The following is a 26,997-nucleotide window of genomic DNA, read 5'->3' as shown; positions in this document are numbered from 1 at the left end:
GTAGAATTGCGGATTTTATAGGCTCTGTCACCCAAAGTGACTCTGTTCCTGTCTATTATTTGAGACTTGCTTGCCAGGATTTATACAGTTATTAGTCTTTTATGGTTATTTTTGTCTCAGGTGCCATAGGTTACCCTAATTTACGTTCTCTATATATCTTTTAGAGGAGATAATTTCAGCAATGTAGTAGTTCATAAACACTGAAAATTAGAAACAAATCAATTTAGTCCCTGATAAGTGAATTAAAATGTTTCGTGAGATGCAGGTTTACATTTCGTTATTCACGGCTCTAGCTGAAAGTCAGATGCTGCTGGGAGACAGAGGTTGCTGTGCCTCCTTTGAGCAAAAGGCGTCAGCATCGAGAAGAAACCAGGTCGCTCCAGGCCCGTCCAGCCTGACCCTCCCCGGAACACCACCCGCCTGCCACGGTGGGGGCCAGAAAGAATACGCGCGCAATAGAAAGGATTCTTTCGTGACATGCTGTGGAAATCAACCATACTTTTCTACCTACTGTCTATTTTCTTTTTGGAAGGGGCTTTGGAGCAATTACTAAACAGCAAGGAACCCAAGTACCGACTCTAGCAGAGTACTTGCTTATAGTCCCCAAAGAAGAGTTTCCAGCTGCGAGACTGGATGAGTTCCCTTCGCTCTTTAAGTTTACTCATCCCCCAGGGAAAAGAGAACATTAATAAAACAATTCTGGGTGTGAAAACGTGTGGCCAGTGACAGTTCACCTACTGTAGGAAGAGAAAGGAATTATTCCAGCCAAGGCTAGGTAAATTCTTAAATATTCATTTTTGCTAAAACAGTCAACTTGCAATGTGTATTTTATGGCCTTATTAATACACCTTTTTGTCAACTGGAAATTACGTTTCTGGGCTACACTGAGGACTTAAATGAAAGAAGAGGAGGTGGACATTTGGTCTTATTTCAGTGGTGGTGGGGACATGAGATGAGTTGGCTTTTTTTCACAGAATGAAGAGAACTGTAAGGGAATGCTCTCTTCTCACTTTAATTTTGAAATATTTCTTAAAGTCTACGGTCCAGTCGACTCTTGGGAGCGCTTCTTGGTTATCCTGCCCTCTTAGCCGTGATGCGAGAGCTGCATCGAGCCCAACTCTGAACCGGGGTGGGGGCTAAGCTCATGGAGAGTACTGGGCTTCAAAATGCCCCGGAAAGAGGCGGAATGACAGGGAGCTGACCTAGAAACAGGCCTGGCTGAGAGTCCACGACTCTCGTAAGTGTGGTGGGACATGGAGCTCACTAAACTCCTAATTTTGTATATTTTATATTTTTATACTGTACCACTTCTCCATTAATTAAAACATCTGGAGGCCCCCCCTCCCAAAGCTGGGTAACACCCCACTGCAACCAACTGTATTTTCAATACTGACAGTCGTAACTTTATGTTATATTTTGATTAATTTCCAATGGCTTGCTAATATTCATTCTAAACATCAGTTTAATTTTGACATTATTTACTTCTCCCACCCCCCTCATTGTTTTCCTATAAGAAATGCAGGTATGTGTGTACACATACCAAAGACAGAAATGAATGTAATCCCACACTAATTTCTCAGGCAACTATATACTGATTAATGCTGGTTTGCAGCTCAGTGACTAAAATCGTTAGTAGTCACTGCCAAGTAACTTAGGCGTCAGCACTTCTTCATTTCCTGACATTCCAGAGGGCCACTGGCTGGTCCGGCACCGGCTCACCTGGGAGAGATTGAAAGTAGCAACAGTGCTGTCGTCGTAGAGAAGGATGTTGATAGTGTCCAAAGCCCACGTGCTTTCAGCCAGGAGACCTGACTTGAGGGACATCATCACACGCCACGCCTCAGGAGTAACTGAAAAGGGAAAGAACAAGGCTATCAGCAACATTAATTGCATGAAGGTGCAGAAAGTAACGGAGGAGTCGGGAGAGCGTTGCGTTAGACACTGGTTTCAAACCAACGCGCTGAGAGTCAAGCCCGGCCATCTTCCTCCTGTACATGGAGGTGCTGAGTTGCGCCAAGAACTCGTTAGGATCGCTGTGCTCTGCTGGTGAGCCCGAGCTGCCAGTGCCCAGCGGTGGGTGGGCGTGACGGGCACGGAAGTCCTTCTCATCTCACAGGTGTTCTGTTAGCACCCAACAGAGTCTGTAAAGACACATCGGCTTTTAATAATCGAGCCAACCCAGCTGTGGCCTCTGTCTTCTTGGGCCTCTCAGAAGTGTCTCAAGATGGTGTCTTGGACGGCTGGCCAGTATGCAGAATATCAAAGCAAAATCTACTTCCCAAATGGCTCGGATGCAAAGATCTTGGTTCTCTCCTATTTCTGTGCATCTGGCCTCAGAACGTGCTGGTGACGGTGCCGTGCCTCGGCGGCAGGTCCCTCAAGAGAGTGGACTGAGTCACGCAGCTCAACTAGAAGGCTGTATTTTTTGTTTTCCCTCTTATTACTGAAGAAAATAAGTCAATTAAAGAGAAGCAAGATTCGCATATGATGAAGCTGAAGCATGGACCCGTCACGTGTCCAGCTTTTGGCGGAGGGAGTGTGAGCGTGTTCGCGGAGGTCACCTGCCCTCCTGGCTGCCCGGCCACAGCCGCGGGGCAGGGAGTGCTCTCAGCCGTGGCGATCCTTGGAGGCGGGGCGGGCCCCACGGCTGGGCCTCCTTTATTCTACTTTACAAATCTTCTAAGGTGACACATATTACTCTTACAATAAAAGAGCCAAACTTCCCTTGTAAAATAAAAAGTTCCCTAGGTTGAAGATAAACACTGGCATATATGCACTATGAGATTTAAAAAATTTAAATATACTTATTTATTCACACATACTTATATACTCATAACCCCAAGATAGAGCTGGGCGTGGTGGCGCATTCTTGTAATCCTAGTAATTGGGAGGCTGAGACAGGAGGATTGCAGGTTTGCCGCCAGCATCGGCAACTCAGAATCTTAGTAAGACCCTCTGCAACTTGGTGAAACGCTGTTTCAATATAAAAAATAAAGTATGGCTGGGGGTGCAGCTCAGAGGTAGAATGCTCCCGGATTCAATCAGCAGCAACACACACACACACAGTATTTATTTATGTTTATATATAAAATGGCACTCAGTGCCTACATCTCATTATCTCCCTTCTCAGTCCCTCAGATATAAAAAAATAACTCTACTTTTTTTTTTAACTCTCTCTATACATATTCCCTCTTTTACCCCCCCCCCCACCTTTTTGTGGTACCGGGGATTGAACCTGGGGGTACTCTACTGGGCCTCAAGGTGCTGAGGGCTCTGCTAAGCTGCTGAGGCAGGCTTCGAATGTGTAATCCTCCTGGTCTCAGCCTTCCAAGTACTAGTACTGGAATTACAGGCGTGCACCACCATACCCACACATATATCTTCTTAATGTTCAATGATGGAAAACATCTTTATTATTAACTAGTATCTTTAATTTTTCATCACTATAGTGATTTTAAGTGATTCTGAGATCTTTGAAAAAAATTTCCCCATACAACCCAGAACTATTATAACCCTTGCTGTGTTAAAAGTCAAAATGAACGCAGAACTGTGTGTGCTCCCAGACATTCCGGGTCTCTAATTCATATTCACATCTTCTCACAGAGGAAGAACAGGCACAGCAGCATTCAAGGCTCTCCGGCCTGAATCTGCCAGTCTGTGTGATCACAACGGCCCTACAGTGGGCTGGACCCAGCCCGGTCCTTACTTCTCCCCATGGACGCCCCATCAGCGTGGCCTGCCTTGGGATTCTCTCCGGTCTCTCTTGGCGTTTCTTTGGCTGTGATCATAGTGGGTTTGTTAGGCACACACTGTACAGATTAGATGACGTGGTTACGGCCAAATCTTTAGGCCCAAAACATAGTATATAAAACCAGTGAGAATCCCTGACCTCGCGCCTGGAGCTCAACTCTCCCACGCAAAAAACATTCACACCTAAAAATACCACTTTAATCCCAGCTTTTAAGCAGCCCTGTTTCTTAATTGGGATTAGTGGCTTCCAGCTATTGCTCCTGTATGAGAACAGCCTGATAATTTGCAGCCTTAAGAACTTCATTCCACTGACACCGATGCCAACTACCTCTCAACTAAAGTCATACCGCCGACGGTGTGGACCAGCACTGGAGCCCTTACCGATATCCTTCGAGGTAATCTTTCGCCGCTGTTTCAGGACGGGCTGCGATGCTTCCACTGAGCCGGGAGGAAAGGTGATCTCCCTCCGGATGGGGGGCGGCTGCGGGGGCGGCCCGGTGACCTGGGATGGGGGAACTGCGGGCATGACCTTCTGCATTTTCATGGTGGGCAGGAAGGGAGACTTGCTGGGAGACATGCGGTTCTCCAGGGAGCGCTGGAAGGAGGCCGGGCTGGGCGCCCTGGAGATGTGGTTGGGCAGCGATGGCGGTGTCTGGTAGGACGACTGGGGCGGGCGTGTGATGGGCTGCATGGAGGCTGAGGATGACATGTAAGGCTGGCGCTGGCTGACGTGCGAAGGCCACTGGCTCTCGTGGTTCATCCTCTGGTCGGGGACCATCATATCGTCTGTGCGGCTCATGCCCGGGTAGGGGGGCGCCTGCGCGGGGCCCCCTGGGCCCTGCCTGTTCTGGTAGGGGTAAGGCATCTCGTTGCGCGCCGCCCACATGTTCTGCTGGGGCCCGTCACTGGAGGATGGCTGCATGGGGCCGCCCATCATCTGAGGCGGGATCCCGTGGGGCTGCATCTGGCCCGGGCCCTGCATCCTCTCTCTGTTGTAGGGGTAGGGGTACTGTCCCTGCATGGGCCTCCGGTCCGGGCCAGAGTAGGAGCCTCCGTACTGGTTGTACATCTCCTGCTGCTGACTGCTGTACTGCACGCCGTACATGTCTCCCTCGTGGCGCTTGGCTGGAGGCCCGTACATGCCATCCATATGGCGTTTGTAATTCTGAAATCCACATAAAGACAGATCATGCTGATGTGCTCTTACAGGTATAATAACACTCACTCAAATTATGCAAAACAGTCATTACCTGGTGAAATGTTCATTTCAAAATGGAAGCCCTATGGAACAGCAAGAACTAACGACTTAGGGACTGCCTTTCCGTGGTCAATAATGCCTGGCACGTGCTCCAAAGAGGGTTCCCCAATTTGTTTTCATGGGTTTGAAACTTTATGTGGGAAAAACAAAGGCTCCTCTCCTTTGGCTGTAGCACGGTGACAGCGCAGCCCTGATGACCGCACGGGGATGCTGGGCAGGGGCTTGGGGGGACACTAACGTGGCCCAGGAGTCAGAGGATCAGCCTCCCAGGAAAGCACCCCTGCCAAGGCTCCAGGTTAGACGGAGGTCTGGACTCATTACATAATGGCTTCAAAGCAGCCTTCACCCCTCAGGCTGGATCTTGTCACCTGACATCCTAGGGCTGGACCCTCCCTGAAAGCCTTGCTGGGCTTTCCACACCAGCATCTACTCTAAGCTCTCCTCTTGGGAGGCTCTCTGGGGACCAGAGCTAGTAAGGGGGAGATGAGTACCCGAGGTTTTAATTAGTATTTGTTTATTTAACTTGAAAATTGTTTAATGTTCATTAGTTTAATGATACAACCCACTGTACATATATGCTCCAGAAAAATTAAATAAATGTTTAAAAATAACTTGGTGAATAAACATTTTTATTTTTATTTATTTAACTATTTTGTGGGTCTGGGGATAGAACCCAGAGGCATTCGACCTCTGAGCTATACCCGCTGCCCTATTTTTTTATTCTTTATTTTGAAATAGGGTCTCACTAAGTTGCGGGGCCCTCACTAAGTAGCTGAAGCTGGCCGTGAACCGTGATCCTCTGGTCTCAGCCTACTGAATGCTGGAATTACAAACATGTGCCACCATGCTTGGCTGTGAATAAATATTTTAAAATATTTTACGAGATCTTAGATTGAAAGGTTGTTTAGGAGCCTGTGTATCTGACAAACTACACAAGAAGCACAGTCCCCAGCATCAGTTCTGATAGCTGCAAGGGAGGCGGACGGTTGCACAGCTAAGCTGTAGTGGCTGCCATTAACCAGCACGATACGCTCCATTTACTCAAAATATGGGGTCATATAATAATAACTCAAAATAATACATTATTTTAAAAAAGTCAACTGCTTTCATTCTTAGTACAGAACATTTTGAGTTGTATTTTCTATATAGTCTTTAAAATGTTGACAAACTTCTGCTCTACAATGGCTTTTTAAACAAGAGTATACAGTCATCCTTTGGGATCTGTGAGTGATTGGTTCCAGGATAATTGTGGATACCAAAATCCGAGCAAGCTCAAGTCCCTTCTATACTACAGTGCAGTCTTTGCATATATACAAAGTTAATGAATACTACATTGTTTAGGGGATAATGGCAAAAAAAAAAAAAAGTGTGCTTGGGGTCTTAGCACCTCTCAGCTATACCCCCAAACCCTATTTCATTTTATTTTATTCATTCATCATCATCATCATCATCATCATCATCATCATCATCATCATCATTATTATTTTTGGTACTGGGAATTGAACCCAGAGGCATTCTACCTCCTAGGTACTAAAATTACAGGCCTGTGCTACCATGCCTGGCTAGATGCGACCATATATACATATACATATATGGAACTGGGGTTCCTGGAAACCCTTCTACCTCCAGGCTACACTCCCAGACCTATTTTTTTATATTTTTATTTGGAAACAGGGTCTCCTAAGCCAGCGAGCCTGGCTACAAACCTGCGTGATCCTCCTGTCTCCGCCTCCCAAGCAGGGGGATTACAAGCGTGCGCCACCACACCCAGCTAGATGCAATATTTTTAAAGAACATTTTCAAATATTTTTGATATGTGGCTGGCTGAACCCATGGACTAGGAAAACTGACAGATACAGAGGTCCAGCTGTACATGATACACACACAGTAACTATATTCTTCACTACTTCACTCTAACTTGGGCTTGCCAGTATTTACAAGAATAAACATACTTAACTTCACAAATGTCTTACATTTATTTCAAAATATCAAGAGCTATATTTTTAATTTGCTGGCTTGACAATTTTAGTACTTTTTAGCACTAAATATATTCTGAATGTTCAGTAAATGCTAATCATTTTTATTCTAACTCCTAAACATCTTTGGAAGCAACATAGGCTTGAGTTTTCGATTCAAAGAAAGGAAAGCACAGAGACTCACGCCCACGGCTGACTCACCGGCTGCTGCGCGTACAGGCCAGGCTGATGTCCTCCATACGGCGGCTGTCCTGCGGGAGGACCTTGGCCTGGATACTGCTGCCCGTAAGGTTCATGCCTAGAACGAGGCATTCATAGGGAACTTAACATACAAAGGACACAGGTGAACACGGACACAAGCCACCCATCTCTGGAGAATCTGCCCCACTGGCTCAGCCTCTCTGCACACGCTGCTCCCACCAGCTCTCTGGGCGGCAGCTGCGCCGCGACTTGTAGCGAGGGATGGGAACACCCATCTCGGGAGAGCTGCCAAACTCCTGGCTCAGGCTGTGGGCTAATAGGTGTCGGAGGAATACCGGTTGAGCAGGCAGGCACCCTGTAAGCACTTGTCCAAGCCTCCTCTGCCTCAAAGACGGAGGCCCCACCCAGCCACCCAAGTTCCCTCAGGAGGTGCCGCTCCACATCCATGCGAGGCAGGGAGGAGAGCGAGGAGCAGAGAACTCTGAGACTCAAGGCAGTGAGTGTTTCTAGAAGCTTTTCAGAATATGGAGAATGTTTCCATTACTTGTGAATATAAAATGTTTAAGTTTTTAAAGGTACACTTCAAAAATTAATTCCAATGATGCTGAATTAGCTAATAATAGCTAATAAGATTCAAGTATTCAAAATTTAAAAGTTCTATAACCTAAAAGGCTACAGAAAATAACAGCAATAATTTAAATGTATGCCTACTGAATCTTAACACAGAAATGAAAAACACATTTACTTTTCAATTGCTATTATATTGAGAAATTATAAAAACCATAAAAATAGCATGCTTGCAAGAGCAACAGATTTGGAATCATAAAAAATAAACTGGTGTAAGTTAGTAATATAGAATCTTGTAAAAAGAGAATAATTAAATTGAATATATCCCCAATCTGATCAGGCAATAAAAAAAATTTTTTTTAGAATATCACATGTAAGGAGCCTCGGTAGGTCCGGATGTGGTGGCACTTGTCTGTACCTCGAAGGCTAAGACACGAGAGCTGCAGCTTCAGTGACAGCTCCAGTAACGTAGTGAAACTTTTAGTAACCTAGCGAAACCCTGTTTCAAAACAAAATAACGGCTGGGCGTGGTGGTGCACGCTTGTAATCCCAGCATTTGGGAGGCTGAGACAGGAGGATCATGGTTTGTGGATAGCCTCAGCTACTTAGTGAGGCCCTGTTTTAAAATAAAGAACAAAAAATTGGGCTGGGGGTGTAGCTCGAAGGTAGAATGTACTGGGTTCCATCCCCAGGACCACACACACACACACACACACACACACACACACACAAAAAAAAAAAAAAAAAAAAAAAAGAAAGAAAGAAAGAAAAAAGAGAAAAGATAATAACAAAAGGGGGGGGCTGGAATGTAGGAATGTAGATCAGAGTTAGAACGCCCCTTGGGTTGAATCCCCAATATGAAAAAAAAGTCTGACTTTGTAGAAGTTTTTTTACTAACTACCATGACTATCTTGAGGGGAGTTTATAGTTTGGAAGAAAGAAATAAGTGAAATGGATAAAAATCTCGGTTGAATAGGTAACACTTTTCAGAAATGGAAACATCACAATAAAGTAATCCTCTCTCTGATGGTAGAAACAAAAAAGTATATTTACTTGGGATCCTTTTATAAATATGTACCAGGACAACTTTTCATTTATTTATTTATTTATTTATTTATTTATTTATTTATTTGCAGTACTGAGGATAGAACCCAGGGGCATTCTACCTCCAAATTACACCCCAGCCCTATTTTTCATTCTTTATTTTGAAACAGGTTCTCACTGAGTTGCAAAGAGCCTCACTAAGTAGTAGTTGAGGTTGTCTGCGAACCACGATCCTCCTGTCTCCCAAATGCTGGGATTACAAGCCTGCACCACAATGTCTGGCTTCTTCTAATCTTTAGAAAAACCAAAAAACAAGTAGCAGCTTTTACTGGACCCTCAAAATAAACTTAAATCTAACTAAATTCTGATCTAGCATACTAAACATTACAAATGGCCAGGGTACAAATTAAAAAAATCAAGTTAGCATGGTGATATATTCTTGTAATCCCAGTACTCAGGAAGCTGAGACAGGAGGGTCGCAGGTTCATGGCCAGCCTCAACTACTTAGTGAGGCCCTCTGCAACTTAGTGAGACCTTGTTTCAAAATAAAGAATATAAAATAGGGCTGGGGATGTAGCTCTGAGGTAGAATATCCCTGTACTGCTAAAAAAAAAAAAAAATTCTTAAGCCATTCATGAGAAAGAATTCTTTCACTCTGAGCACAGGTTACCATGCACTCTTCAGAACTAGCTCGGTGAACTTGCCAGATAGGAAACTTTATCTGGTCAAACAAGGACCTTCTAAACTTCCCCATTTGTATTAAAGTGAAAGTGCTTCCCACTGGGCCGCCCTGCCCTGGGCCCCAGTGACTGCACCGGGAGGCGGCAGACCAGGCTGGCCCTGGGCAAATGTCCCAGCAGATCCTGGAGAAGGCAGGGAAGGCGCTCCTGTGTGTGCGAGCCGGCGTGGGCATGGTGGGGAGCACGGAGGGTCCTCTCCACACCTCCTTCATTTTTTTCTTTAAAAAATCCTATAGTAAAGCCTTTTCAAGTATTCCCTTCCTCAGGGAACATAGAACATTTCAACACAGGGCTAGGCTATTGTGACGACAGCAGTTAAATTAGGGTGAAATGTCTCTATAAAGGAAGCCTGCCCTGCGCCGTCACCATTATAGGCTGGAGAGGGATGGCCGCTCCCAGACTCTCCTCCTGTCTGATCAAAGCCGGCCTGGGCTGGTCCTGTGGCTGGACCTGCCACTTCATGTCAGGTGACTGCCTCTGGAGAGGCTCCCACAGCCCAGGGGGGCTTTCTCAGAGGAGCTTATGAAGGTGCAAAGTATGCTTTCTCTTTAAAGGGAGAGTGGAAACATCAGAAGAGCTGCCCTAGACGCCCTTCCCAGAAGGCTGGAAGCCCAGCGTGGCCACCACCTGGACGCGTCCCCTGAGGAATGCCAGGGAGGGAGGGCAGCCCAGGAGCCCTTTGCTCTCAGGAGCACATCTGGTTGCAGCTGGGTGGCCTCGTCATGGAGGGTGGCAGGTGCTGGATGTGGCAAATTCACAGGAAGAAGCCTCCGGTCACAGCCAGCCCAGCCCACCTGACTTGTGCTTCTGAGCATTTGTTTACAGAAATACAGAGCCATTTGGCTGCCTGGGGACCAGGTCCTGCTCCTGCTGTTCCCTGAAGGCAGCTACTGGATGCTCACTCCTGGCAGGAGAGGCCGCTCACTGCCCCGGGGCTCCGCCATCAGGGCTCAGAGTGTGAGGAGTCATCTGTCTTCCTCCTGAGAAGCACTCACCTTCGGTCATAACCGGCCCCATAGGGGAACTGCTGCCGCTGCCCCATGCCCAGATTGGACATGGCCCCCGAGGGACTTTGGTTGTACATGTCCTGCATGCTGCTGTTGGGCATCTGTCCTTGCGTCATAAAGGGCTCGCTATTTCCAGGCACTGCAATATTTGAAATAAAAGGCATATCATGAAGCGTTTGAAGAGTTAAGGCACCATACATCCCTTCTAGAAATTTTGTAGTCTCTGGCGTTTTATCTATATGGCAGATGACAGCAGTTATGGGAGAGCATAAAGTCTGGAGTCAGAAGGGCTCTGTGTGGGCAAAATCCTAAGAGGACCCCAAAGACACCCTGCATAGCCACCCCGTGACACCCTGCAGAGCCCTTCGCCTTGAGTGTGAGCGGAGCCCAGAGACAGACGGGTGGCGGAATCCATGATTATAGCACGTTACACAGCAAGTGGGATAATTCCCACAGCCTAAAGGCCTCAGGCTAGAGCTTACAGGAGAGGCCAGAACCAGGCTGCCTCCTGCTGGCCTTTCAAAGTAATGGTGGCACTGTGGAGAGGGCCACGTTAGGGGGCAGGATGGTCAACAAGAACACGGACATCCACACTCTACAACCAATGACCTGAATGAACCTGCAAAGGTCACAGGGCGCTGTCCTGGTGGACACGCTGACCCACAGGCAGGCCCGTCCCTACCCAGGCACCTCCTGACTTCTTGGTTTAGTTCTTATCTTTAAAATGAGATCGGTAGGGCACCTGGTGAGCTGGTTGTGAGGAAGACATACACTCTGTGTGCAAAAGGAATTCCCTTCCCTTACAGGAAAAAGAATGTGAACCGCAACAGAAATAACCCTTGTACAGAATTACTCCAAATCAGGATAAAGAGAGTTATCAGAGTTTAAGATGGAACAAAGCTGGAATATTTCTACAGAGGGCAGGCTGCCGCTGAGGTCATATGTGTAAACGCTTTAGCATCAGCTTGGAGCCTGAAAACTGGAGGCAAATTTAAACATTTTAATATAAATTTTAATTGATATATGGTACGACTACGTCTCTTCATTCTATGCTGGTTACTTTTATGACACTGAGCGCAAGCTTGGACGCCGGCTGGCCCGACCGCTTCCTGGGCAGCGCCTCCACGGCCTGGTCTCCATGCTCACGGCGACCCACGGTAGAACCAGTTCTGAGATACTTTCTACGTATGCAGATGTGAAAACAGATAGAAACTGAGCGGCATAATTGGGTGAAGTAACTTACTTCCTGAATACACAGTTCTTAAAAATCAAGAGGGAAAAATGATAACAATTTACCAGAAAAAGCAAAACTAATGGCTCTTCAGCACATGGAAAGATATGAACAAACAGCTAAAGAGATCCAAGTTAAAACAATATGGTCCTTTTTGTTTGGCAAAAGTGACAATGTCTGCCGGGCGTGGTGGCGCACGCTTGTAATCCCCGCGCTTGGGAGGCAGAGACAGGAGGATCACGCAGGTTTGAAGCCAGCCGCGCGCGCTGGTTTAGGAGACCCTGTTTCCAAAATGAAAATGTAAAAAATAGGTCTGGGAGTGTAGCCCGGAGGTAGAAGGGCTTCCAGGAACCCCAGTACCACCAAAAAAAAAAAAAGGTGACAATGTCTGATAATAATCACTGTTAGCACGGGGTGAGAACACACACCCTCTTGCACGCTTGCTAGAGGAGTTAATCAAGGCAACCTTTGCCAGGACCTACTTTGGGAGGCGATTCTGTGGCAAGCCCCAGAAGCACATCTGTTGTGCCCCAGAAGAAATCCCCTCCCACAGTGACTGCAGCTGGGTCACACGACAGGTTGACCCTGGCACTCTCACAAATGGGTACAAACAAGCACTTCCGAGAGCCTGAGGCTGGGACACATGCCCCAGGAAGCTGCTTCTTGGACCCCACCCTCCATGTCATGGGTGCCCAAGAAGCCACACAGACAAGCCTCCAAGGAAGCCCAGCCACAACTCCCACGAGTCCCCAGGGGAGCCCATGGTGGACTGGCCACTCCAGGGCACTCATCTCCAGCAGTGCCAAGCCACCTTGGTGTCCTGGCTGACCACAGGCAGAGTCAGGAGCCACCAAGCCCCACCAGTCACCAACTAGTTAAGACATAATCAAGTGGTGCTGTTTGAAGCCATTAAGTTTGGGGTAGTTTGTTAAACCATAAAAGATACTTGGGGGAAAAGTTCCTATCTTTTGTCTTGAAAATTTTCCTTCTAGGAAATTATTTGCAGAAACACTGTTGTTTCTTCAATAATCACTGCTAATGCACTAATATAAATAAAAGAAACAGTCACTGCATCATTGTCTATAACAAGAAAATATTAGGAAACAACCCATCCAGTTCTAGAGCATGTAGATGTCTATATATTAACAGGAGTAATTAGAGCTGTGTGTACAGATATTAATAGATACTAGAAGTACACTGTTTAATGACATGAAGACTAAGCTCACTTCTGTGCAGCCCATCACTGCCTTGGTGAGGCGGGGCGTGAGCGGGGGAGGCAGGCGTGAGCACACAGGCAGCGCACAGGCTCCTGACTCCAGGCACCTCCCTACCAAGGGTCAGCAGCACCTACGGCCATGCCACAGTGACAGCAGCAAGGGAGAGCATGTTTCCATGATGCTACTCTGAGCTAAGGACCGCCAAGTTCACACAGAGCTCAAGGCAGACAGAAGAATGGGAACTATTCACAACAGGGCTGTGAGAATCTGTCTCCTGGGGATCTTCTGTTTATCCCTTTTAGTTTGGTATTAAACTATCAATACTGTAAGGAGCAGGTGATTTGAAATATCCTGGGCATGGTACTCGTCATCGCATCACCTTCATCACGGATGAAAACACATCATCTATCTAGTGCCCAGCCAGGTAACCCCACAATCACAGCCCTCCCCAGATTCACTCTCATAAGAAAAACATAGGCATAAGGAAAAAGGGAAATGCAAGCGAATACAGTGGCTATGTAGGACTTTGGAATGCTTCACAATAGATTGTGAGGCGAGATTCCAAATATGATTAATTTTTTCATGTTATTGCCATATTTTCATTGTCTAAAAATGGGGTGCAGATAACAAAGCACTAACAAAATGTTCTACCTAGCATTTCATACCACTAAGAAAAACGGCCGCTTTAACATCAACAAAGCTTTTGAACTTCTGAGCTTACAGATTTACTGTACTTTTCTGCAAAATTTTTACTTGGAACAAGCAGCCCTGAAACTCTTGAAAGAAAAAATTGGAGATTATCTTGCTTCTTGTAGCAGTTATGTATACTATTATAAACCTCAGCCGTTCAATGCTGTGTGTCCAATATTTAGCATCTTGAGATTCTTAATTTTATTTTCATTCATTCACATAAAAATTGTGAAAACCAAGGCTGTTAGCTTCTTTCTACTTGGACAACATTTTAACATCTAAATACAAAGAGGTCCTATTATTTACAAAATAAATGCTTCTGTAAAAATGTTACTACTTTTTGGCGCTTTTTCTGACAATATTTGTGTTGTGTCTCCATTGACAAGACTTGACAACACTTGGAAGGATGCTGAGGACCACTCCGTCAGGTTCCCGTGGAGCTCGTCTGCGGGAGGGGCTCAAGGCAGTGGCCTGAGGCCACCTCCATGATGAGGCCCGGGGCTGACGAAGGAGCCGCCCTGGTGCTTCCTCTGCCCAGAACGCTGCTGCGCCTTCTCAGCCAACACCTCTGCCACTCCGCAGCTATCGAAGCCGCTTCTAAGCTCAGCGCTCCAAAATCACAGCCACTCACACCGCGGCTCTGGAGTGAGCCGCTGCCCACCACCTCAGTGTGTCCTGACGCTGCAGTTCCCAGCTACCCTGTGGCTCCCCAGCCGCCCCCTCTGGTCGCCACCATCTGGCTCTGTAGCCCCATATTCCACCCACAGACACCTCTAAATCATGAAGCAATGGTTCTCTCTCCACTGCTGGCCTCCAGCTCCAACCTGTCACCTCAACAGCCAAAGCACCTTCAGTGATGCTCTGTGGATATCTGGCCAGCTATTCATGCACTTTTACCAGAAATCTAGTCATGTTCCCTCCATGCATAAGCATCTCTTACCTGGTGACAGGCGTCAATCTGCCCAGAGCCCAAGGGCCTGGCCCAGTGGCTGCTGCTCACTGTCTCCAGCATCCTACTTCAGGCATGGACAGCTGATGCCCCAGCGCGGCCCTCCGCCCGCCCCTCCTACCACTGCCTTCTTTCTCCCTCCCTCCCCCTCCCTCCCTCCTTCCCTCCCCTCCTTCCTTCCTTCCTTCCTTCCTTCCTTCCTTCCTTCCTTCCTTTCTTTTTTTTTTGTGGTACTGGGGATAGAACCCAGGGGCCTTCTACCTCTGGGCTATACTCTCAGCACTATTTTGTATTTTATTTGGAAACGGTCTCACCGAGTCGCTGAGGCTGCCTTTGAACCTGCGCGATCTTCCTGTCTCAGCCTCTCAAGTGCTGGGATTACAAGCGTGCGCCACCACGTCCGGCTTGTACCTTTTCTTCTTTTTCTTTCCTCTTTCTTACCAATCACCATTTTTAATTACACACTGTGACTTAACTCACTGAGTCTGTCACCTCCTCGAAGGCAGGGGCTCTGTGTGATTACCAGTATCCCACCTAGCACCTCAGTGTTCCTGGCTCACACGAACTGAACACCACGCAGACGCTTGTGACACCAAGCGTGCTTCTTCACCAAAGGCACAAACTGGTCTTTTAAGGCTCTGTGTGCTGGGCCTCAATTCATCCTTGTGAACTGAAGCAGGTCCTAATATTTTCCAACTTCAAGATAAGGACAGTAAGGCACAGTGATCCTAACCACTTTCCCCAGGGCCAAACTTAAGAGTGCAGGAAGCTGGAAACTGCCAAACCCAGGGAACAGACCCGGCAGAATGGGCGACCCGGCTTGGCGCAGTTGCAAGCGGACACCCTCTGGACGGCCCCGGGGCAGAGGCGCCTGCGGGTACCTTTTCTCATTCCGCTGAAGGGGTCCTTGTTGGGTTCGTAGGGCATCCTGCTCATCATGTCTGGCATGCTCATGCCCTGCTGATATGGGGTGTTCGGCGTCATGGAGTTCCGTTTGGGGAACGATGAGTCACTCACGTCAGAGAATGGGTCGTGCACACTGATTGTACTGCTTCTGGAGAGATGCAAAGAGTGAAAGCTTAAAAACACAGCAGAATTACCTCCCAACACTGTGTTCAGAGATACACCAATCTTGAAGGCGTGAATGCAAAAACCATCCAAAGTAAATGACGTGACTAAATCACGTGGTCAACATTTAAAAACTGTTTGCTTAGAAAAATCAAAAGATCCAGTACATCTGACTTGGGATGGCTCGCAGAAGTCTCTGGACGTACCTCCCGCCTTGCATGGGGGTCATCTGTCCGTGAGGGGTGGAGGCCGGGGTGGGTGGCTTCAGGTCACCTGGAACCTCTGCCATGGAATTGCTGCCAGTTGACTGAGGGGTCTGCGGGCCTTGCAGGGATCCTGAGTTAGCTGACAGTGGTCAAGAAAAAGGCAAGAGAGAAACCAGAGGTTATGTTATATAAGTGAAATCATTTTAAATAAGATACCATCTAGAGCCTGGTGTGGTGGCGCACACTTGTAATCCCAGCACTTGGGAGGCCGAGATAGGAGGACTGTGGACTGCGGTCCTCAGCTACTTAGTGAGGCTCTCCACAACTCAGTGAGACCCTGTTGCAAAATAAAGAATAAAAAAGAGGCCAGGGAGTGTAGCTCAGAGGTTGACTGCCCTGGGTTCCATCCCTGGTACCGCAAAAAGAAAGAAAGAAAAAATAAAGGATACCATCTATTAGAAATCTTACCACTGCTGATAATAATGTAGTCAAATAAGTTGCTCTCTCACTGGTTATGGTGAAAATGAGAAAGAGAATGTATAAATGCAAAATGAGAAAGAGAGAGAGAGATAAGGAGGAAGAGAGAGAGAGAAGAGGGGCACGGGTGTGCACATGCACACCGGGGGAACCAGGGCCTTGCACATACTAGGCAAGTGCTGTACCGCTCAGCTACACCCTACCCCTAGTAAGAACCTTTTCTTAGTAAAATATAGGGAGGTAAACTTCATTTGTGAGCCATAAAACATATTCATACCTTTTGGCTGGGTAATTGCTTTCTTGAGTATTTAGCTCAAGAAAGCAAAAGACTCTAGGCAGAGAAATATTTACTTTAGTATTGTTTATCCTGGAGATATTCTGTCTAAATAGAGAAAAATGGGATAAAAATTTTAGCACATAATTGACAGACAATTGTGCTACTTTAGAAAAAAATTTAGAAAACTTAGTCTGCATCTTAGGCAATGAAAAATATACTTAAGTTAAAAAGCAAAGATCCAAATTAAGGAGCCTTATGTTATTGTAACACCTTCCCAAACCCTAGATGCCTATGCTGCCGGAAGTAACACAGTTACTTTTTAAAGTATGGAATCACATTTGTTATTAAAAAACACAAGTCATACTGGTTTGGAGTTCTTTCATGTTGCTGACAAAGTTCTGAGATTTTTGCTTTAACTTACAATTACACTGTAATAACAGAGTTCAGAACTGGGCAGTTTTTTCCAAAACTCAAGCGGTATTCTCGAAAACCTTACCTTGTAGGAAAAACTATTTCAAGGTCCCCTGTTTTATCATCTACAGTGCTCAGCATGTTAATGTTCAGTGGATTCACAAGAGATAACGGACCCTCCCACCCCAAGACAGACAATGGACCCCGCCCTCACAGAGCTCACGGTCAATAGCTCAGAACTGTAACCAGAACAGCACTACGGCTGGCTGGAAATGACTCTGCATGTTCCTGTTGATTCTTCCTTTTCTACGAAGTGCCCGTGACTCACTACAATTACTGCGACTTACATTTTGTTTCAGAGGAAATGTAGGTTAACCAAACCCCCAGATTACAGAGTAAACATCGGAGAAGTCTGAAACACAAGTGAACGTATCACCTCCACTTAGAAAGCCTCAGCTACGCACAGATGTGTCTGGCTAGCTTAGGACTGCCCAGCCCCTGGCTTGACTGGCCACAGGCAGTGTGTCGATGGGACCACAGTCTGGCACTCGGGAGATTCAGGGAACTTCTCAGACGTTTGCGACGACTATCTGCTCACGTAGGTAGGTATCCAAGAAGAAAAATGGATTAATTCCTGCTTACAAATTTTGGCAAAACTCTAGAAATGCATACTAAAACAGTAGGTGGTAATAAAATAAGGTGGTCTTAGAAACATACAAGGATAATCGTGCAGATGTGACGCCCCTACAGTGCTGCAGATGAGAACTTGCTCCTTAATGCAGACAGACTCCACCCCAGCCTGGACAGCCCCCTTAGAAACACGGCCCACAGGCTGTGATTTCAGAAAGACCCTTATTTATAAGTATTCACATTTACAGCTAATAAAAAAAATTCTTCTCTCTTGCCAATGTTTTTCCTTTCCTTTTAGGAAAAAAAATATGAATGCAGCCTCTTACAACTCCATTAATAGAGAAGGCTGGCGCTCTCTAGGACATCCCTTCCTTTGCCAGAAGCTACAAATGTATACTCTAAAGTAAACAATGGAGAGGTTACTGAAGGTTAAGTACATTCACACACTTCAGACAGAACAGCCAGGCTCCTAGCTGGGAAGATAATTTACACGGGCCGAACCTGGTGCCCCCGTTCTGGCGGGAGTGTGGGGAGCAGGGTGGGAGAGGAAGCGCGGATGTGCCGGGTCTGGTGGCTGGAGGTCAACCAGAGGGCACCTCTGTTTATACCGAGCCCCTTCTCATTTATCTTCCACTGAGGATTCCCTAGCTGGATCCATGACAGGTTCTGTGACATCACCTGTCAGCTAATAATAGAATTTCAGCCAGCCACCTGCCAGCAAAGATGGATGGGTTTTTGGTTACTGACTCACTAATTGAAAGTGGAGCTTCCTGGCCCCTCCCTTCCCCACTCCTCCCTGAGCCCTTCAGCCCCCACCCCGGCCTCGTGCTGTTGATGAGAACTCCGGGCTTCTCTAGGTTCGGCATAAGGCCCCACCAGCACCTTGGAGATGCAGCTGCCACCACAAGGCCTCGCCAGGTTCTGTGGGCGCAGCTGGGTGCCCAGGGTGCCCGTGGAAGACACTGCTGGAGGTGAAGGAACTCTAGATCCACAGGAGCCTTGTCAAATCAAGGCGGGGTGGGGAGCCATGACGTGTGGGCTCTCAGCACAGAGCTGAGTGAGTTAGGGTTCTACTTGGCCCAGGGACTGTCGGGGGGAAAAAACCTAGTATGTTTTTTAGGAATCTTTTAGTTTAGCTGCTAAGGACTAAATTATAGTTACGTCTTAGGGGAAAAGATGACTTCAACGAAGAACAGTTTTGGCTAAAAAAGTAGGTAAAATTATATAAACAAATGAGACCGTGACACGGAAAATAGGAATAATTTTACCATTCTTCTTTAACAACACATTTTGGAGGACACCCTCCTTAGCGTGGAATGGGGGAGGTCACGTGACGCTCGCAGTGGCAGCGAGAGGTCGGTTTGGACACAGGACTCCCTGCTCCAGCCCTGGGCCTCTCTGTGGGTCTGCAGTGCCCTGCAGCGTCCCTTCCGGCTGGACCCGCTTCACACAGGCCAGGAGGCTGAAGCTTTGCTTTCAGGACTCCAGGCACAGGGGGCTGAGCTCCGCCTGGGCCTAGAGGGGCTGCGAGCTAGTCGCTCTTGTGTGGTTAAGTGGTGATCTGCCCGAGAGGCAGCAGGTAAGAAGTGGCCGAGAGGAGAACGCGTCTGAGAAGAGCAGGCGCTGCCTTCCCGGGCTGCCCCAGTGGGCTTCCTGCACGAGGAGGGCACGTGGCAGAGCTCTCTCCATGCACAAGTACAGACCATGCAGACACAAATTTCTCCCTGAGGATAAAGCACACCCTTAGGTCTTCGCAGATATTACCACTTTGGTCCCTGCACTCACTGGGATTTTACTTTGGAAAAATAGTTTCTGAGCTGTTCATAGGCTTCTCCTCCTCCTCCTCTTTTGGTGTGTGTGTGTGTGTGTGTGGTGCTGGGAATTGACTCAGGGGCATTTGACCTTCGAGCTACACCCCCTGCCCTATTTTTTATTCTTTATTTTAAACAGGGTCTCATTAAATTGCGGAGGGCCTCACTAAGTAGCTGAGGCTGTCCGTGAACCACCATCCACCTGTCTCAGCCTCCCAAATGCTGGGATTACAAGTGTGCACCACTATGCCCGGCTGCTGTATGGTTTTTAAAGTTAGATTTCCCTGTTTTTTGGGTACACCCTAGGCAGCAAAGGCTGCTCTCTTAAGGGTGGGGTTGGAGAGGAGGACTTCTCCTGTACCTGGAACCTATAGTTCTGAATCCAGGTATGTTCACTATGAGCACATACTGGGTCTGAAAGTATGCAAAAAAGTTCCTTTGACTGGCAGCCTTCAATAGCATCCTGGCCATCCAGACGGCAGCTAGGGGAACTCTGTGGAAAGGAAGTGACTTCTTTCTCTGGCTTCTAGGTGAACACAGTCTGCTGCAGAGGCACCTCTGTACAGGCCAAAGCACGCGAATGAGTGAATGATACGGAGCCAAAGACGTGCACCTCCTGCTGTCTCCAGGCAGGCACGCTGTGCCTGCTGCCTTTGCTCCTCACCAATATGTATGTATGTATGTATGTATGTATGTATGTATGTATGTATGTATGTATTTCAGAACTGGGGACTGAACCCAGGGGCTTTCTACCTCTGAGGTACTTGCCCAGCCCTATTTTTTTTATTCTTTACTAAGTAGCTGAGGCTGTCAGAGAACCTGCGACCCTCCTGTCTCAGCCCCCCAATTACTGGAATTACAAGCATGCCCCACCACGCCCGGCTCTCATGGATATTTATTTATTTAGCAGTAATGGAGATGGAACACAGGGGCATTCTACCTCTGAGCTATCCCCCCAGCCCTATTGTTTAGTCTTTATTTTGAAACAGGGTCTCACTGAGTTGCAAAGGGCCTCACTAAGTAGCTGAGGTTGCCCTCAAACTGCGATCCTTCTGTCTCAGCCTCCTGAATGCTGGGATCACAATCGTGCACCACCATACCCGGCTCTCAAGGATATTTAAACATCAAACGTATCCGGGGCTGATGTGAAGACAACATGAAAACCATGTGCTCAGGAATTATAGCTGTTAGGAAACTCAGGACAGGATGTGTGATGCAGGCATCACCTGTGGCCTCCCATCTGTATCCAGGACCAGGAACAGAGTGGTGAAAGGCCATGGCCCTGGGTTTGGAAGTGGCCCCGTAATGACCTGTGGCCAGAAATAGAGTGGGTGGGATTTACCTGAGTGAAGCCAACACCCAGAACTGGAGTCACATTTGTCACAATATATGATTTGGTGATTCCCCGCTGGCCCGCCACCCCATTTCACAAGCAGGCACGTGCGGGCCCTCGCCATGCAGTGGGCAGGGCACCAGAAACTAGGTCTGAGTCTCCTTTCTCCACGGTACCACTCAGTGCCTGGCAGGGGAGGAGTGGGCACCTACGGGGGCACTGTCCAGCAGCGCAGAACACTGGAACAGGTTAACGTGGATGTGTGTGTGCTGTGTGCAGCATTCAATGGAATGTTTTTAAGTTCTTGGGTCAGAAATGACGATATATAGCTCAGAATTCCAAGGTCTATTTTGACCAAAAAAGCCCCAACAGCAAAGAGCAAGTGGCCGTGTCCTCGGTGGTCCTGGCCTCCCCTCCGCTGTTCCCACCCCCGCCCGGCATAGCCGGCCACGTACCAGGAGATGGCGGCTGTAGCTTGGGCTGCTTCTTCGTGTCCCCAGTGCTGAAGACTTCCGGCGGGGGCTCCTCCCCTCGCTCGATCTTGCACTCAAAGGCAAATAGGTACTGAATATACTGCTTTTTCAGGGAGCTCGCCGCGCTGCTTGAAGTGCCTACATTTAGGTTGGTTGCCAGCTCACGCCACTTCTTGTTTTTATTAACCTAGAGGGGGGAAATATGGTAGGATCACTGGTTTGCAGCAAAGTGGCTTGTTTAAAGCCAGGAGACAAAAAAAGCACTTAATGTCTTGGTTTACTTTTTTTCATTTGCCCTTTTTAACTAATGCTCATTACTCCCACTCAGTACTGTGCAGACAGCGTTTACAGTTATGAAGCCATTAAGGAACCTGCTGATCGCTACAGAAGGCCCGCTCCCCGCCAGGGCCTCGGCCCTCCGGACTCCGCTGCTCACTCACACCCCGCCCCAGCTCCAGGAGGAAAAGGCCGCCTACAGCGGGCTTTCAAAGGCAACGCAGGCCTGTTTGGCAGCTGAAGTGTCTGAGCACTGAGATGAAAACCAATGTCCTTCCAACAGCCCTCAGCTCCCAAAGGAGACTGTGCCCCCAGCCACAGAGGGCCTGGGCGCGAAGGTGGATGCGGCCCCTTCCAAGTGCCACGTGGGATCATCCTGCCCCACACAGGCTGGAGATGGGCTACTGCGCAAAAGAGAGCTGGGGCATCATTTCAACCTTTTCACTCCTATGTGGGTACAGGTTATAAAAGGCTGAACACATGCATTTTCATTTGCAAATAACCTGGGGAAGGCTGTACCGCTTGATGTCTGCTGTGCCGAGCAGTATGGTAAGGGTTAAGGGGACAGTGGTTTTCCATGAAACAATGAACTTCCAGATTCCACCTTTCTCAAAGCGCTTCACACCCATTCACTGAGTACTGAAGGGTGCATATGAAGAAATGGTGCAGTGCTCAGGGAAATGCCTCCTTGGTGCACATACAGGACTGCCCACAGTGGGCCCGTGAGTGTGCACAACGCCACGCTGCCTGGGACTCCCTGTGACCGAGGCTTTGAGCCGGTCTGTGAGTGGGGCAGCAGCTGCTCCAGGCGCATCTGGTGCCACTCAGTAGAGAGCAAGATGGGGCACGTGTGACTCCACCTCCTACGCATCCTGGCTACGTGCAAGTGACTCTGTCATTACTATGCTAGCCAAGATTCTCATCTGCAGACCGAGCTGGTTTCACACGCTGTGGAGATGGTCAAAGAGAGCCAGCCCGCAGCCACAGTCCTCTGCTGCGGCGGGTGCAATGTAACCCTCACGGTCTTGGAGAGTCGGAAGTCTCTGTCAGAAGAACATATGTGCATGTGCAGGGGAGGCTGGGTCCAGAGGAGGGGACAGAGGTGCGCCTGATCATGCTTTGCTGATCACCACTCACGAGGCTGGCACCACACAATTCCACAAGCCTCAGACCCTCCGTGGATGGCCAGGCAGTGAAGGGCAAAGCCAAGAGCCAAGGCCCCACCTGGGTCCCCCAGGGTGGCAGCAGCAGGCCCTGCGTGGCATGCACGAAGAGGACTCGTCCCTGGATCTTTAGTGACCCGTCACTAGGTAAAGTGTGGAGGCCAGGGTGCCTCATTCTGACTACCAGACCATCAGGGACCGACTGTCTGTGGATCTGGGGCGGGGCCCTGGCGGGCAGCTTCAGGAAGCTCCTCGGGATTCTAATGAACAGCTAGGATCAAGAACTACCGGAGGCGGACAGACCTGGCCCTACTACCTACGTGGGAGCATCCCTGGGCCACAACACAATTGTACTTTGTTACCCAGTTTCTTCATCTCTTCTTTGGGGCTAATGACTTTGCACTTCGTGGGTGTACAGAAAGACAAAGGCCCAATGAGGCATTGACTCACATGTTGGCTCCTTACCCGTTGACAGGATATGTCTACACCAACTAGATTTCTTACTAAAGAATGGGGGCCCAGGGAGCAGAGCAGGGTGCAGAGGGCACGAAACTTTGGGGGCACTTATTCCAAACAGTCAATCAGTCCTGTGGGCACTGGTATAGCCTGGAAAATGGAAGCTACGGGAATCTGGGCCTGGGCACTCTCAGGCTCCACCCTGCCCCAGCCCTTCTGAAAACCACAGACCCGCCTCCTCGCTCCCAGGGTCCTGAGCACAGCTCTACCAGGATGAGTTAATCTCTTTGACAAGTTGCTCTGGCTAGAGAAAACCAGCGAATCTGGTTCATATCTGAGCCAGATAACTAATTCAGTCTTCTGCAAAACATTCCTGAAGTACTTACTATGAATACATGGTGGATTCCAGAGAATTCAAGAGCTGGAAAATTAGTCCAACTATCTAGTTTTACAGATGAGGAAACCGAGGTCTGAGTAAAAGACCTGCAATGGTCACAGTGGAGTTGGTGACAGAGCCAGGGCCCCCAATCCTGTCTCCCTCCAGCTCGCAGACATGGATCATATAGGCTTAGCTTTCTCTTTGTGAGGGAGAATAACCTGATTCTATATATACAAACAAAGCTTCTAGAAGAGCCTATCTATAGTGCCCACGAATCATCCATCCATCCGTCCGTCCATCCATCCATCCATCCATCCATCCATCCATCCATCCATCCTCACCTGTGCCAAACCACCAATCTCTTTGACGCAGACATAGAGCCGAAACAGGTCCAGGGGCTTCTTGCCCACTGCGGGGAGACTGGAGACAGGGGAGCCCCTTTCTTCCATGAAAGTCAGGTAGCGGTCAACCCACAGCTTCCTCTCTGGCTCGTTCCCCAGCTCGTACACCTTTGTGATCTTCTCCCCAGTGGTTGTGGATGAGCTAGACTTCTAGTGCCAGAGGAGTGTGTGGACATGGGCATGGAGGTAGGGGAGAAGGCGAGGAAACAGTGATGAGCCACAAATACAAGAAGAGAAGAGATTAAAGTCTACTGCTATCACACAACAATTAGGAATGAAGGCTACTAGTTCAGGCACAAACTATACATTTTCTTAATTAAGAATTTATTTTGACTTTAAATAAAAGGGCCCAAACTCCCTTTTTTTAGACACTCAAAAGGCCAAAACAAAACAAAACCTTATTTTTAAACTGTGATATAAGCGTTGAATCCCAGAAGGCAAGATTCCAATGAAGTCTCATGTCATTTTTAAAAAGGGTGGTGGCTCGGAGAATGACCACAGTAAATTAAAACTTTTCACAGGTAGTATCATAGAGCCCGTAAAACTAAATGCTATCCAACCCTTCCCAGTTAAAACAGGAATCGCTAATATGTTCTTGCTGCTGCGCTGCCAGCGTGGCTCCCAGCTCAGAAGGACTTCGGAAACAGAGGCCGGTAAAGCTCTGGCGCTGATGGTGGGCTCCCTACCTAGGATTTCCTGGGCTTCTCTGCTGAGGTAAAGGGCTGTCAATAGCTAAATAAGCTTCTTCATCTGCCGTTTAGAGTCCTTGCTGGAGTCGCACGTGGGCCACATTCCCTGCACATCTACAGCTAAACAGTTCCCTTCCTTTTAGGTGCTGTGCTGATGTGCTCCTGTGGCTTCTACTGATGTTCCAATTCTTGGCCTTTTATGTATCTGGTGATATCTAATACTGCTTGGGGCCTACACTCTGGATCCATGTGATCCGGGCAGGTAAAACTTTCAGCCCTTAAGTGCCCAGCTGTATTTCTTCCTTGTCTTTTATATCTCTATCCTTGTAACAACATCTATATATTTATAATATCTGCAATGTCAGGGTTATGGTACAAAATCACTGTGAGGTCCTCAATAAAGATTTCCCTGGAACAAACGTTTCATTTACTCATGAATATTTACTAGGCAGGCACTGGCTTTATTTTAAACAGGGCCTTTGTTGAGTTTCCCTCTTTTTTTCTTTATTTGGTGTTAATATGATTTAAAATGCATTGCTAAAATCCAGAAGGTTCAGCAGCGTGACTGCTGTCACAGTTAGAGGCTGCTCATTTCTCAAGGGAACCCAATCGAAGTCAGCCCTGCCACAGGCTGACCTCTGAGAGTCAGCTTTCGCTCTAACACGTCCCTGCAGAGCCACCTGGGCTGAGATTTTAAAACTAGATAGCAGGGGTGAGATCGAGTTGATGGAGATAAAAACGTCGAGTGGGAGGGTAAAAAATAGCGTGTAGAATTCACTTTGGTGTTGAGGTTAAACTTCAAGTCATTTAGAAATTACTTTAGTTAAGAGCTTAAGTATATATGCATATCCATATATATCTGGGTTTATTCTATAGTGCCCATATGTTTTGCACTCAGGTTATATTAAAATTATAGATCTAAATGATAAGCTTTTAACATTTTCCACATTCTCACACCCAAAGATGACAACGATTATTTGTTTTTTAGTGATGGTACTGAGATTGAATCCAGGGACATCCTATCTTTAAGCTACACCTCCAGCCCTATTTTAATTTTTATTCTGAAACAAGGTCTTTCTAGGTTGCTGAGTCTTGCAATGATGCTGAAGCTGTCCTGCCTCGGCCTCCCAAGTACTGGGATTATAGGGGTGCACCACCACACCTGGCAGGTACAGTGTGTTTTAAAAATGAAGATTTTAAAGATAAGAGGAATAGTATTGCCTCCTATAACCAGTTAAACAAAACCCATCTTCCTTCTTAAAGTTCACTTGTGAAAAATGGAGAGGTAAAGTTTGAGATTGAATTTAAGGATATGAGAAATAAAAGTAGTCATTTCAATTTAAAATGACTGTGAACAGTGCCAAGCTATTCTGAACATACATCTAACTGTGCGTCTGGCTGTGTCCTCTCTAACCCGGAACTGGGGAATGGCTAATTGTGGGTGGAGCAATGGGTGTCAAGATGTTTGCCCCTGCAGTGAGTGCAGCAGACCCCACGCCCTGCAGCAGCCTAAGGGATTGATTTGCTGTTTGCCTATGTTTTTCAGCTTTTCTCAACCTTCTCTGTTAATGAGCGCTATTTCAATTTGTTCTAAAATTAGAAAAATGTAATAAATGTAAGGGTTTTTTTTTGGGGGGGGGGCATGGTACTGAATTGAATCCAGAGGCATTCTACCTCTGAGCTAGATCCTATTTTTTTTTTTTTTTTAATTTGAAACAGGGCCTCACTAAGTTGCCGAGGCTGGCTGTGAACTGCGATCCTCCTTTCTCAGCCTCCCAAATGTCGGGATTACAGGTGTGCATCACTGCAAGCTTGAAACAGTTCTTGATAGTTTTATCTTTAAAATTTTTAAGACCTTTCCCGAGCACTTTGTGGCACCATAACTCAGGCCAACATCACCATAGGGCAGTGGCCGGCCTCCTCTGTGTGGTAGAGAATCCTGCAGACCTGTTCGCCCTCCGCGTCAGGCCTCAGGTGGACCCTCATGCCCTTCCTGTTTTCTTTGCAGCACTTTGTTACCGTGTGGAAAACCGTGTTCATATGTGGTTGTCTGACAACCACTCTCCAACAGACTTGCCTTGCGGACTGATGGTTCTGGCTAGATGTTTGTTCCATGAATGCCCAAGTGGATAAAAAAGGTATGAAAATTCTGGCAGTGTTCACGTGGGAAGAGCTGATTCAAATATCCCACGCGATGGGTTTCCATGAGCAAGGTGCAGTGGGATGGGGGACTGGCAAGATGGCAGGCAGCCCCAAGACTCGCTCACCAGCCAAACATTCCAAGCCCCAAATGGGTGTCTGAACAAAGAAGTACACA

General features: G+C 47.6%; 1 protein-coding gene across 3 annotated transcripts in view; it reads right to left on the bottom strand.

Moving 5' to 3' along the window:
* ARID1B (AT-rich interaction domain 1B) overlaps positions 1 to 26,997 on the bottom strand; it is a 404,291-nt gene that overhangs the window by 2,344 nt on the left and 374,950 nt on the right. For all 3 annotated transcript variants that reach the window (XM_080700338.1, XM_080700340.1, XM_080700339.1), the window contains 8 exons: positions 23,932 to 24,141; positions 21,299 to 21,503; positions 15,905 to 16,043; positions 15,512 to 15,684; positions 10,532 to 10,682; positions 7,186 to 7,282; positions 4,132 to 4,915; positions 1,720 to 1,850 (listed from right to left, as the gene is read on the bottom strand). In XM_080700338.1, coding sequence (XP_080556464.1) covers positions 1,720 to 1,850; positions 4,132 to 4,915; positions 7,186 to 7,282; positions 10,532 to 10,682; positions 15,512 to 15,684; positions 15,905 to 16,043; positions 21,299 to 21,503; positions 23,932 to 24,141 — 1,890 coding nt within the window. The remainder of the gene's footprint in view (positions 1 to 1,719; positions 1,851 to 4,131; positions 4,916 to 7,185; positions 7,283 to 10,531; positions 10,683 to 15,511; positions 15,685 to 15,904; positions 16,044 to 21,298; positions 21,504 to 23,931; positions 24,142 to 26,997) is intronic.

This window comes from Muscardinus avellanarius, assembly GCF_963383645.1.
Source record: "Muscardinus avellanarius genome assembly, chromosome: 8".
In the NCBI taxonomy this organism is placed as follows: domain Eukaryota; kingdom Metazoa; phylum Chordata; class Mammalia; order Rodentia; family Gliridae; genus Muscardinus; species Muscardinus avellanarius.
This window is presented reverse-complemented; position numbering and strand designations above follow the sequence as displayed.